We start from the raw sequence: 13,505 nt of genomic DNA, 5'->3' as shown, positions 1-13,505 counted from the left end.
TCCCTTATTGGCTGTTTGTAGTGTCATTTGGAAAGTGCACTTTATGAGGGTATGGTGACAAGCAAGTTCCCAAGTGTCATTTTTGCTATGGTTGCATTTTTCCTTATCTCGTCAAGTCTTATCTAAATTGGCCACCGACAGAGAGAGAACCGCTCTCTAACCTGTGATTTACCGATGTCGTGGTGCAGTTCTTTTACCTCCTCAACATCCTTTATTTTCCTTCCCTGACCCCGTCACCTTTTATCCTCCCTCCTTGTTGTGTGCCTCTTAGCGTATCTTATTCTAGCTCTTCCCTTGTTGACAGTGCCAGATATGTGTCTACGCTTGGTGGGCCGTCTCCAGACAGGTTATAAATAACTAGCAGAGTTTTTTTGCTTCATGTCCTGAGAGCTCTACTTTCTTCTCACACTTGAGGAACCATGGGAAAAGAATCTTTCCCTTACGCACATGGCACTCATCGTAATAACAGACACGGTTATACATAAAACCTCCATGTCCATGTGGCCCTTTGCAAGCTTTTCACAAACACACAGACACAGTTATGCATGCACATAAACCTTGGCGGCTTATACAATAAGGTTGCAGCACTGAAATAGCAAGGTTATAAGAACGGGGGCGCAGTTTATAATGAATCTTAACTTACATAACCTGCACTGTGGGAATGCAGAGTACAGTTCTACTGTCATGTAAATATGGGAAACTTGCTGAAACGACAGAATGCCATAGAAGTCTGGGAGGGCAAAAAATAGAAAGAACAAGAAAACAACGACATCGGAGGAAAAGAGTGAAGAGAGGGAGCGGAAAAAAAGCTCCTTGGATAAGCATTATTTTTCTCCTCATCACATACCAGATTGAAGAGGGAGGGGTTATGTTATGGGTACATAGTGTGAGTTTATGTGTAGAGGGGTGACTGTGAAACAGCGTTAATGTGGACTATAGTTGGGAGTCAGGGAGAATTCAGGGGTTGGCAGGTCAGACTCTGCTGACACACTGGGATCAGCGATGGGATTGTTTCCATTGGAAAGAATTCCAAGAATGAGCTAGAAGAGCTATCAGTGACTTCACTCAGAGGGCTCCGACAACAGTTTTAATACATAGCTCGGCACAAACGCTGTCACACACACTTTTAAAGATACTGTGTCTCACGCTGGCAGTGTGTGCGAGACACACTCCATTCTTCCCCTGTCACTGAGTACTCAGTGACTTTCACTTATCTCACCGTTTGCAAAATGAATGCTGTCACCTCTGACCACCAGCAGAGCGGTTGATAGAAAACACAATTACTTTCACACAAGAGACAAAATGATTAAAATCTGCACTCAGAAAATCACAAAAACATGAGGGCACGTTCACACGGTAAAATGAGATTAAACCCCTGAGAAGTTGCGTTTAAATCTTAACATTTTTTGTCTGACATGAAATAGCGATGTCTAAAAGAGTTTATAATAATTTACAATGTGAAGTTAGTGGGAAAAACATCCTTCAGTTATTTATTAATAGTTGAATATTTTGGGAAACATCCATACCCGCTTTTTTTGCCGGGAGTTAAATAAGGAGATAGTGTACATTCCACAATTAAGATGAAATACAATTTATTTCACAAAAGATGAAATACAGTAAATATGCAACTGAAGCCAGTAGCCAGTTAGCTTAGCTTAGCAGTTTTCATAGTGCCAACAATTGTCATTATGATTTGCATGTTGCTGAATCCTGTTTGGTGCATGAATGTATGTCACATTACCTTTTTCCAAATTTTTAACCAGTGACAAGAGCACAGAAAAATATGACTGCAAAAATGTTGTTTTGATGCAATACCCTATCATTAAAAGCAGATTGAGAAAATACATCTCCAGGGCCTTTAAAGTCAAAGGCAAGTCAAGTCTTTCTGGGAATTGTAACTGAGACGACAGGCAATATATGTTTTTTAGAGCTTTAATCATGTTTGAAGGGGCAAATACAATTTAAATCACCGATTGCATTAAAAGAGTCTTTAATTGCCAAGGTTTATACTTAGTTAATCAGTTGAGAAGATAAGGGCTGCTCAAATGTCAAAAGGCATCGGAAAGCTGCTCCGGGGCCTTCCTTTTATATCTCCATAAGCCCCAGAAACACATGACCACTTTTAATAAAACAGAAGTATATTGCGTTCTCACTATTCCGCTTAGTAATATTTGAAGGACAACGCGAGGTTCAAAGGTGTCTGACTGGCGTCACATGGTTGCGTAGCTGGATGCATGTTCAGTCAATCCATTCAAGGACCGTGGTTGTCCTTTAACTTCTTACAATTTTTTCTTTCTGTGAGCTCATGACATTTTCCACTTAGATCAAGAAGACGTTTTTAGGAGAGGGACAAAGGACAATCCTTTTCTAACCTATTCAGAAGGCTCTCACCGGCTCCCTGGGCCAAACACACACTGCTGCTGACCGCCATTATCAGCTAGGGACTATTAATAACCCTTTATGCTCCATTTTTTCCAGGAAGGAAGCAGGATAGAATGTCAGTTCATTGTTCCCCTTTCAGGAAGTGACCACAAGTCCCTGGGAGTACCACCATGCAATCTGCCAGGATCTTTGGCCCTTTAAAAGACGGTACCTCAGCAACTCTAAGGGATCGTTCCCGGTACTTGGCAATCCAACTTGATCTATGGGGTCACCAATACAGTACACAGCAACAAATCACCTGAAGTTTCCATTGTAACATGTGATCAAAAAGCTTTCCGTTTATGCCTGTAAATGCCCCAGTTCCCCATTAGCGCTTTTCCACTCAACCACATTTTATTAGTCTTGTATCATTGTGGTCAGTGTTTAAGTGTAGAATGTTAGTTTCCACAGCCTTTTATACCCTTTACTATGCTCAATGTTTTTGCTATTTAAAAAGATTGATAAATCAAACCAATGTCCGCATAATGCATAAAGCTAAAACATTTTTTTTTGTTTTAAAAATTGAAAATGAAAGCTCTTCAATGTTCAGAAATTAGATTTTGCATCAACTTGGAGTGAGATTGTTTCCGCAAATTGAAGACAGGAAGCAGCATGTGGCCTGTTCTCGCTTCTACATTTAGGCATTTGATACATGCCTCGGTATTCGTAGAGATTCTGTATGCGAGAGATGCCGAGCAGGAAGTTATGCTGCTTGTCTATAACCGCTGCAGGTGAAGTGAGGTGAGAGAAGAGGGGTGGGGGTTGCATTTAGCAAAATGAAAGTAAAAAAAGAAGTCTCTTGGAAACAATACTTTAAATGCACTGAAGGATTACCCCTGTAGGAGATTCAAACATAAAATGGCACTAACTCCTCAGTCAATTATTCTCACAGCAGAGTCACACGGTTGGATAGCAAATTCAAATGTTTATTTACAGCCTCTGTAAGTCAGAGAAAAGTGGTCTAAATACAAAAACAAAAACAAAGAAAGATGGCGGCTAATCTCCCTGAGCTTTACAAAAACAATGTGGGACCTGTAGGTGACAGACAGGAGAAAGAGAGAGATGTTCTGTACACAGCCCTAATGCCACGCGAATGAGAAATTACAAAAAGAATAGACATCTCAAACTTGTACAACAGGATTTCATATTGTGCACACAAAGGAAAATATTTTCTACAAATAAAATATTAAGAATTGTTCCACAAACAATAAGTGGTGATTTAAAGAGTGAACAAAAGAACACAGACTTCTGAACTTGTCGACAGACAAATACAACAGACATTGCTACCAGAGAACCAATTTGATTTCTCATAAACCGCTTATGGCAAACACCCAGACCGAATTTTTATTGTGAAAGCGGATTGTATTGTCTGAGTTTACTAGTCAAATGTTTTCAAAAGAAAAAAGGAAGACTAGGAAAGACTTGAAGTCCTACTCTCTCTAAAAAGTAAACCAAACCCATAGTACAAACGAGAACAGCGCACTAGAAGGCCTCCGGGGTTGGCTCACTGGGAACAAGTATTTACATATCCTTCACTAGGGCTGTACATTGCTTCATCAACAGCTTTTAACAAACAAAATGTTGCAGTCCTTACTCAGTTTTGCCCGATGGAACAATAAACCCGCTTTTGTTCTCAATGTTGTACTTTTTTGCCTCGTCATCCAAGAACCGTCTGTCACACAGCTCACCGGAGGTCAATGTGATGACGTCACTTGACCTCATGTTGCTCGCTGCACAACAAGCCTTCGTATAATGAATGTATGCACAAGCATAGCTGGGAATGCTGGTTTATTTCGCTTTCTGCTCATTTCTCAAAAAAAATATTCCAGGTTTCCCTTTAACTGCAAATGTCAACATAAAGTCAAATCATCTTGCTGACAAGGGGGTTGGGATCCTAGTAACAGTTTACACAAAACACCCACTTCTCAAAAAACAGAACATCACAAAACATTCACTTCTCAGAAACAGACATATAGACAGCAGTGCCGATCACAATACTTAACATATCATTCCAGAAACTGAGCACAAGTATGGACAGTGTTACTGTAGGCCATAATCCCTCATGGGCACCACAATAGTTCTGGACGAGTGTATGAAGTCTCTGGGAAGATTACGCCAGCCATTTTGGAGTTAAGTACAGAGCAGTGTTGGCCTCCTGCAGTATAAGAGCTGTCCATGGCGCACTGAGCTGCTGCTGGTCCAACAGGACATCCGGTCTGAGCCGAGACACACACGGTGGTAGGCATGGAAGGAAATGAGTGGCGGTGTCTGTTCTTTTCAAGTGTGATTTGGAAGGGTTTGCAGTCCAGGTGGATAAATTATTGTGTGAGAAAATGCGTTGCCGGTGTATATTGCTTTGATGTCTAGGGCAACAAGACGGCATCAAGAGACACCCAGTGCGTGTCTGCCAGTTTGGAGTACTGAGTTGCAGTGTAACCAGTATAGAGAAGAGTCTGTCAGAAAGAAAGAAGAAACTACAGAGAATGGGCGCTGCAACACAGCCTCTAGTGCTGAGAATTTTGTGTTGGCTGTCCGTTTTGGATGCTGCCATTATTCTGTGCCTGGGCTGCCACCGCCGCTGCCTCCTCTTCTTCTTCCTCCTCTTCCTCCTCACTGACCAGAAACTCCTCTGGAGGCCAGCGGAGCTCCCCACTCTCGACTTCTCCTTCTGTCGGCTCAACCACGATGGATGGCAGACGATCTTTGAGCTTACAGCAGCGCTCAAAGTCCGAGGGGTCTGGGAATATCTGAAGAGGAGAGACAAGGGTGAAATTGATTAACACACATCGCCATGCCAATTCAAGCTGGGACATACAAACGGGGAAAGCTGCAAGACAAGAAATGATTTGTGAGCATATTTCTGATCAGTGCCAAGTGTGCAGTAGTCTTCAGACACCACTGCAAGGCTAAACAACTGCAAAGGAAGTGATGTGAAGACTAAACATCTGTGATGGGAAGTGGTTGCTTTAAAGCCCAGTGGCATACCTGCTCTTGCCCAGCCCACATTCCCCAAACAGCCAAGCTAGTGTTTCACCTACAGTAGGTACTCACCCAAAAACAAATTGCACAAGAAATCATTGGCTGTGTATGAGTAAATGAGGCATGTCTAGTGAGACTTTTAGTAAATGCTGCATCATGTTTAATCTAAATGCTTGGGAGCGCATTGTGCCAAGCAGCTTGTAGCCGTTTACAATCTCATCTTGTACCACATCACCCTTTACTCAGAAGATTATACAAGTGCATAAATCTGGACATTTCAAGTCAACAGTAAAAACACAATAGGTGAAAGGTGTACTTGGACATAATTTGTATTCGAACATCCATCCCTATATCAGTCAGCATTCTGTGCTGAACATGGAGATGGAAAAAAAAAGGTTAACCTTACTAGGGAAAGGACATGAAATCAGCCGCATAATTTGCATATCCCAGGCTGCTATGTCTGCTTATAAACGCAGCTTGCCCGACTCAAATGTTTGGATTGAAACTGAAGGGCATGAGACATTCCGACAGATTACATGCATTCCCTGTCCTGGCAAGATTGGACATCAACCTCAGACTCCCTGTTCTCAAGAACCAGAGAAACGGCCCAGGGGGAAAAAGCATGCCACTCTTGGTCCAAGAACAGCATTTCTTTTGCTGTTGTTTGGATAAAGTGGATGAATATTTTTAGACCTGCACATTTCACGTCCAAGACATTGGAAGGGGGGGCTATGTCGCTGTCTGGGCAGAGAGCCGAGTGGAAAGAAAGAATTAGATGAGGCAGGAGAGAGACTGAGACTAGAAGAGATGGAGGGGATCCAGCTGTGTCCAAGTCTCCATGAATTCCATAGGAGATAGATGAGAAGGGAGGAATAAGACAAAAAGCTATAAATATGGCTTCTGAATGGGACAATTCGTCAGGTTATGAAAGGACGCATGTGTATTTCTGCGGCTTTTACATTCTCCGAAACAGCTGCATAAGGAACTATGCCAAGTGGTGCGATTATTTGCGAGTGCATGTCTGTTCACGTCTTATGCCTGCGTGCGTCTCCCATTTCCTGGCTTGCATCACCAATCCTCACTGTGCGTCAGCACCAAGGGGAGTTAGGCAGCAAATGACCTTGCCTCTGGACCCCGAGCCAACATGTCATAACTTGTTTCACTTCTAGTGGCAGAAAGCGACAACGCATCAGCCAGGCGGCACAATACAAGCTATTTTAGGATCTTCTGGGTTGCACGGTGGGTGCACACTGTATGCCTCAATTATGACATTGCCGTGATTCATTTGAGAAGAGAATTCAATAAATTCGTAACATTTGCACACTCTGCTCTACTATAGGTCAAAGTAATTTCAATACCATTTAAGGTGCAGCTGGAATTTAATGGTCACACAATTTGTGTCAAAGCCCCCTGGTCAGCACACATAATGAAGAAGTGACTGGTGGCAACATCGCTGCATCATACAGTTTTTCTCTAGAGAGCCTGGGACCTTGGGCTTATGGCCAAGGTGAGGAAATACAGAGTGAGAATGGAAAAAGTGGACAAGTGGCAGCCTTCTTTCTCTCTTCCTCATAGACAAACTCACAGCTGGAGTGTGAACTGTAAAGGGGAAGCCAGCTTTTCCTCTGGGTCCGTCTACATCCTCTTAGTTTACATCCAGCATGGTATTAGGCTACTGAATTAGGTTTATGAAGGAAGGGCTGCATATGTTGTATATATATATTACTAAAGGGTAACAATCTTGGATGGAATTACCCATTTATCTTTAAAGTGGAAATGGCCTTGTAGTCCTGCAAGTTGTGAAAGCCTCAGCAGGTGAAACTTCCTTAAGAATATTTTGGTAGCCATGACCGTACACCAGCGGTTACTCTGGCCCACCAGTTAAGATGCAGCATCAGAAACCATTAGGCCAACTTCCTGTCCACAATCATAAATGGTCTAAATTGAATACATTTCATCATCTTCTACAATAAAATGGTTTAAGTACTAACACAGTCCCTTTAATTTTTCTTTCACCCTAGATACTATTATGACAGTTAAAAAAAACAAGCAGCTTGGTGTTTAAGTAGTTTTGCTTCCCAGATGACCCTGTTGAGCTGACAGTATAACAAAGCCGCTGGCAACACCTTGTCAAGACCACCTGATAGCTGCTTCTCTCTGGATCTGCAAGGTTGATCTTTGTGACAGGCTGCAGTATATTATGGTTTACACATATTTCCTTTGTATGTTTAAAGTTGACCAACCGTATCCTCCAGTGTCTCCAACATAAAGTATTAAAAAAATAAGGAATTCATATTTGAGCTATATTTAGGATTACGTTTTTAGAACGTAGACTATAAATATAAAAGCGAATCGGAAAGTGTCCCCCCTCCCATTGTCATGGTGTGTCCCCTACCTGGAAGGAGAGTCTGTCCTTGCTGGGGCTGAGCCTCATGTCCTCCATGGTAGTGCTGTTGATCATCACCTCAGTCATATCTCGGCCGGCCACAAACACTGGGCTGCAGAGTCGACAGAAAGAAAAAAAAAAGTAGAAATTGTGTGATTAGATACTGCACAATGGTGATCATGGTATACATGAGAAAATGTGCATTAGCCTGACATCCCAAGAGAAAATGTATAATACGCACAACCTCTGAACTATACAAGGGGAAAGGTTGTATAACGATGAGAAAAAAAGATACGATAACGTCACAATGTAAAAACTTAACTGGCAAACAACATCTGTCAAACTGTTCATTCACCGTCTACGTGATCGTTTTCTGTTTTCTGTGCACGTTAGGCAGTCTTGTTTGTACTCTGCACATCTTGACCACAACACTCCAAGATCCAGTTCATGTTGTGCATGCTAATGCACTGCAAAGCTGCACAGCTCATGATGTGGCATGCGTAAGGGGCCATTTCCAAATACAGGATGATGTTCTTTTGCACGAGCAACCAGAGAACAGTCATTGTGAGAGCGCGCTGGGGGCGTGTTGTGGTATTTGACTTGGGTGGAACATGATGCACTCCGTTCCAGAGCGAGGCCAAACTTTCCATTTTAGATTAAAGTAACAAGAGGCTATTTATCTATGTTCAGAGCATTCACTACGCAGCATTATCGTAGAGAAGCTTTAAAGATTGATGTGAAGCAGGTCCCGGGACCGACATAGATGCCGTCTTGAGACATGATGCTGTGCGGCCTTCTCACGCTCTCTATTTAAAGCCTAGTACCTTGTGGTCAGTGGCCACTGGCTTTTGGTAAGTGTGGTCGCCAGTTATATGGAACAAAGAAAACAGAACGCACTAAACAAGCAGCTCACTCACATCCTCACATTATCTGGTTAAGTGGAGGTTTGGGTTTTTGGGGAAAGAGACGTGGGGTCTATGCGCGACCTACTTTTAAAATGGTTGAAAAAAATGTTTATTTTTAAACTGGCAGAATGGTTTAGAGTTATAGCGTAGTAGCGATTAAAATATGGTTTTAAAAAAGAGGCGATTATGTAAACATGCGTTTTACAGAATTAGTGTCACAATTCAGTGTTATTTAGCCATTAAACCTTGCTTCAAAGTCTGTTTAACATTCAAATGATAAAGTATTTTCAGTTTTCCAACAAGCAGAACAAATATACCTCTTCTGCAGTTACATTATGAAATGGTGTCTGAAATTTTAAAGTAGAACACAGTATTTTTATCTGCATTTATGACTCATACTGATAATACTCCTCATGATACTCTTCATATATGTATAAATATCCATGTTTACTGGAACACACACACACTTGTTTTCTTTCCACACTGTTCATGAAAGCTTACATTATGGCAAACCCTGGTAGACAGATAACATTTACAAAGTAATCTTTAATTTAGTTAAAAAGAGTCTATGTAATCTTTGAAAGATTAACTAATACACTTCGAGAAATTAACATTTTGCACCTGCAGAATTTTTAGGCTTACACATTGTGCAGCGACAACTTTTTGAAGCACTGTTGGTCCCTATAATGTCTCTTCTGTAGTTAAACGACTCAATAAAGAAGCACATTGACCACAAATGTATCCTGAGGAGAAGAGAATCATGTGACATGAGTCACACAGCCAGAAGATCATTAACCCCTGTAGCAAGGCATTCAATCAGTTTTTCCATCTCCACACACACACACCTCTCATCCCTTTCATGAGGAAACACTGACATCACAACGGGGAGTAGGGCGGCTCTGAATGAGAAAGTTATAACACTTCTGGTTGAATCACCGTATAGTAACAAATTAAGACTACACGGCATACTTTGTCGAAACAATACACGGATACACAAAAACAAAGGAAGGAAGACTTGAAGGATACGCAAGGTTTAACATGGAAAAAGTAATGTCAGCTGGGGCTGCTCTTGAACTCATTTCATCTTTGAGTGGGATGCAAAGAGGGTGAGGCGGGCATGCAAAAAGCAGCGGAGGTGGGGACAGAGGACTGAACAGTGACATCGAAGACCTGAGCAAGGGAAGAGAGGGAGGATAGGGAACGAAAGATAAACACTCAGGTCTTGCCAGTCATATTTCTGTTCGGGGATCGTATAAACATCCTGCTCGGCTAAGAATAACAGAACAGCGGCCTAATAAAACATAAAGGGGCACAATGAGGAGGAAGTGGGGGTGCACAAGTAACAAGTCAACCTGGGAGGAAACAAACATACGAGTACAGTCCCATCTACTACCGCTTCTAGAGTCAAGTAGAAGAGCTACACAGTGAGTCTCTCACAGAGGGGCATACATGATTCATAGAGAGGAAACGTTAAGTGATCGATAAGTAAGCAATCTGTACGATATAAGATCAGCATGGACCACAGGTAGTTAACTAGAGCCTACACCAAGAGCACATATCTGGTGGTCTTGCATGTTCTGTGCACACTGCTTGTGTAAGGCCAGTGTTCCACATCACAGTAAACCGCTTTACCTCCTGACCCAGTCAAGATAACTCATACCTATTCCTACCAGCTTCTTAATGCCACATACAGTCACGGCCCAGATGGACAGCAGATACAAGACAGTCAGTCATGCCGGGTGCATCCCCAACACATATTGGAGTACTAGAGTTTGGTGCTGAAACGGTTGGTCTATTAGGTGATCACCAGAAAATTGGTGTGAATATTTAGTTGCAGTCTTTGCAAAGAAATGTTATACATTTGGTTTTTGAAATGTTGAGCAAACTACACCAAGCAATTTGGAAACATCGTAGACTATGATTGATTGCACATTTATCAATGAAAACATGTTTCGTCCCTAGAGTATAAAAAATAATTTCATGAACCCATCCAGTACATGCATTTTATTTTATTTAAAATAAAAAAATTAATTAAAAAAAAAATTAAAAAAAATAAATAAATAAAAAATAATAAAAAAAAAAAAAAAAAAAAATCACCCTACAGGAGAAGGCAACATCTCCTGTTTTTTTAAAACATCTACCTACCATAACTCCCAGTAGCTTCTTTTGTGCAACAGGCATTTAGACAATAGCATGTTGAAGTCACATTTTTAGTCAGTAAGGCCATCTTACACACTGATTTCATCTATATATTAAAAAAGAAAAAAAAAAGAAAAAAAAGATGCCCAACGACTGACGGTTGTTAACGAGGCATGACACTAGTTCATCCACTTGTCTCAAAGCCAAGTCCGTGCCAGCTCCTGTTTGTACTGTAGAGATGCTGACAGGAGCCCAACAATCTCAAAGCACAAGAGGGGAATATGCGTCCCACGTTATCAACATTTTTTCCCCTCCGGTACCCCGCAGTTGTTATTACTACGACTAATACTACTATTGTCATCATAAATCTCAGCCTGTGTGGCTTCACTCAGCTCTGCAGGTATGTGGGTGGTGCAGGGACTGAGTAAGACCCTCAGTAGTGTGCTGGAATAAATGAGTTGTATCCAGATTCCTTCACGTTGAGTCCGCCACTGAAAACACATCATGGATCATTTACCACTCCACTGCCTTGCCCTGGTAATCTTAATCATGGGTGTGGGAGGGAAAATCTTAAACATAACAGCATGCACTCTACAAATTGTGTTATTAGGCAAGATTCTGCTATAGGATAGAAAAATGTCTTCCTGTTCACTCAGAGCAAACACCATGCAGGCATTTAAAGGGTTTAGTGAACTTGCACACAGACCCAAATCAAATACTATAATAATATTCCATTCCTAGTCATCCCTTTGCAAAGCATGCAAAAAGGACTGTTTTCATACTCATAGAAGTAACAACCACAGTGCAGCATAGCTCTACTGTAAGTAAGCACAGACGAGAGCGAAGTGTGGTTACAGTAAAGAGGTCGACTCTGAACTTCCTGGTAGAGACAGCCAGAAGCCAGCTGAGGTTTGAACAGTGCTCGCAACAACAATGTTTCAAAGCTAATTGCATATCCTCTCTACAGACAGGAAAACAGTCTACAGATAAGAGAAAGGCTCCAAGATGCACTCCTTATTCCTTTGTCAACGAGTCAATCAACCAGTTATAGGGTGCTGATTGCCAGATGGATATTTAAACAATGTCACTGATGACAAGTAATGGATAGGAGCAGAGTGCAGCCTCATTCTCCAATTACACTGCACCTGCAGTAGTAAAAACCAAAGATGGAAAGTATAACATCTTACTTTACTCAAATGCTTAAGGATACAGCAAAAGTAAGCCTGCATGTTGAGGTAAAAAAAATAAATGAAAAGCGTCTTTAAAATGCATTTTATCCCTAAAACAGCGGACACAGGAGGCCGTGTGACCACAGTGACCTATCCGAGTTGGCATATGCAGCAACAGTTATCAAGCAGGAATCTGGCAACGATTAAAAAAAAAAAAAAAAAAGTGATTGTTAAGAAATGCATTTTCTTCCACCAAATCAGTCATTACATTTCCAATTTCAAGGGCAACACACCCCACAGAAAACCTCAAGAGGAAACAAATGTGGGTGTAACAAATAGGTGGTTGCTTCTGAGGGAAAATCACCCATCCAAACCACTTACACAGAACAGGTTACTTCATCGTTCTTACCTCCCAGGTGCAAAACAAACGAAAGGCGTGTTTGAGACGTGACTTAGTAGGCTAATGTATATCAAACACACTGCTGCTCACACATACAAGTGGAAAAGATACGAGTACTCACCAGTAGATCTGCTGGGAAAGTACAGACATGAATTCACACCTGCTGTCAATTCTGTTGATTAGGAGGATCGAATTACAGTGGCGGACTTCTCTGTACTTTTTCCGACTTCGCTTTTTCTTCTTCTATTTGGTTTTCTTTCTTCTTCTCGCTCTCTTTCCCTCTCCAAGGCAGCGCAGCAAGTTTACATAAACCTAAAGCAACTGTGTTACAAGTCTGAGTACAAGACGCAGCTCCGCAATTTGGTGCCTCTGCTCATCACCTCAGCCGTGTTGAGTATTTAAGCGAGAGGCGTGTGCTCGTTCAGCCGGAGACACACCTCCTCTCTGCACAGGCCAGAAAACCTCAATGGCAGCGCATTATCAGCAGGAGCCAATCAGAGCACAGGTGACTCGAGCTCCAGTCATGATGACGACAGCAGCCACTGAGCCCTCTCATTGGGACTGGACAAGAAGGTACTGCATGATGCTATTGATTTGTAGTCTCCAAGGCAACAAAACGACAGTCGTACCTCCTCTTGAATGACAAAAAAAACAACACACGCACACCCGCGCGCGCGCGCGCGCGCGCGCACACACACACACACACACACACACACACACACACACACACACACACACACACACACAGATTCGTCTGTTAGGTGGTAATCCGTGACATTTATCCAAATGAGGAGAGAGAGAGAGAGAGAGAGAGAGAGAGAGAGAGAGAGAGAGAGAGAGAGAGAGAGAGAGAGAGAGAGAGAGAGAGAGAGAGAGAGAGCTAGGTTCATTCACAAATATATTTCAAGGGCAAGTCAATGTCTGCATATTTTCAGCAGCAATGGATGGTACAATGGTACACCTGCAGGGTTTTGACAGTACCTTTTGGAAACAGTAAACTCGTTTGACCTTCACACCTTATAAAATGCCCAGTTGTCTTTTTCCCCTGCACGTAGTGTACTGTATGTACATTTGGGCCAGAGAAAGCAGGTGCACAAGCCGGCTCT

At 42.0% G+C, this 13,505-nt stretch overlaps 1 protein-coding gene across 1 annotated transcript; it reads right to left on the bottom strand.

The window, feature by feature from the left end:
* Positions 1 to 3,338: 3,338 nt before the first annotated feature.
* On the bottom strand, positions 3,339 to 12,947 carry LOC137787336 (protein LBH-like). The gene is made up of 3 exons (XM_068579672.1): positions 12,521 to 12,947; positions 7,796 to 7,898; positions 3,339 to 5,168 (listed from the first exon to the last, which is right to left on the bottom strand). The coding sequence occupies exons 1-3, from the start codon at positions 12,547 to 12,549 to the stop codon at positions 4,926 to 4,928; spliced, it is 375 nt and encodes a 124-aa protein (XP_068435773.1). The 5' UTR covers positions 12,550 to 12,947; the 3' UTR covers positions 3,339 to 4,925.
* Between the last annotated feature and the right edge of the window lie 558 nt (positions 12,948 to 13,505).

This window comes from Clinocottus analis, unplaced genomic scaffold, assembly GCF_023055335.1.
Source record: "Clinocottus analis isolate CAN_PGR_092001 unplaced genomic scaffold, fCliAna1.0.p SCAF_17, whole genome shotgun sequence".
Classification (NCBI taxonomy): domain Eukaryota; kingdom Metazoa; phylum Chordata; class Actinopteri; order Perciformes; family Cottidae; genus Clinocottus; species Clinocottus analis.
Note: the sequence above shows the minus strand (reverse complement) of the source record. Positions and strands in the feature narration are given on the sequence as shown.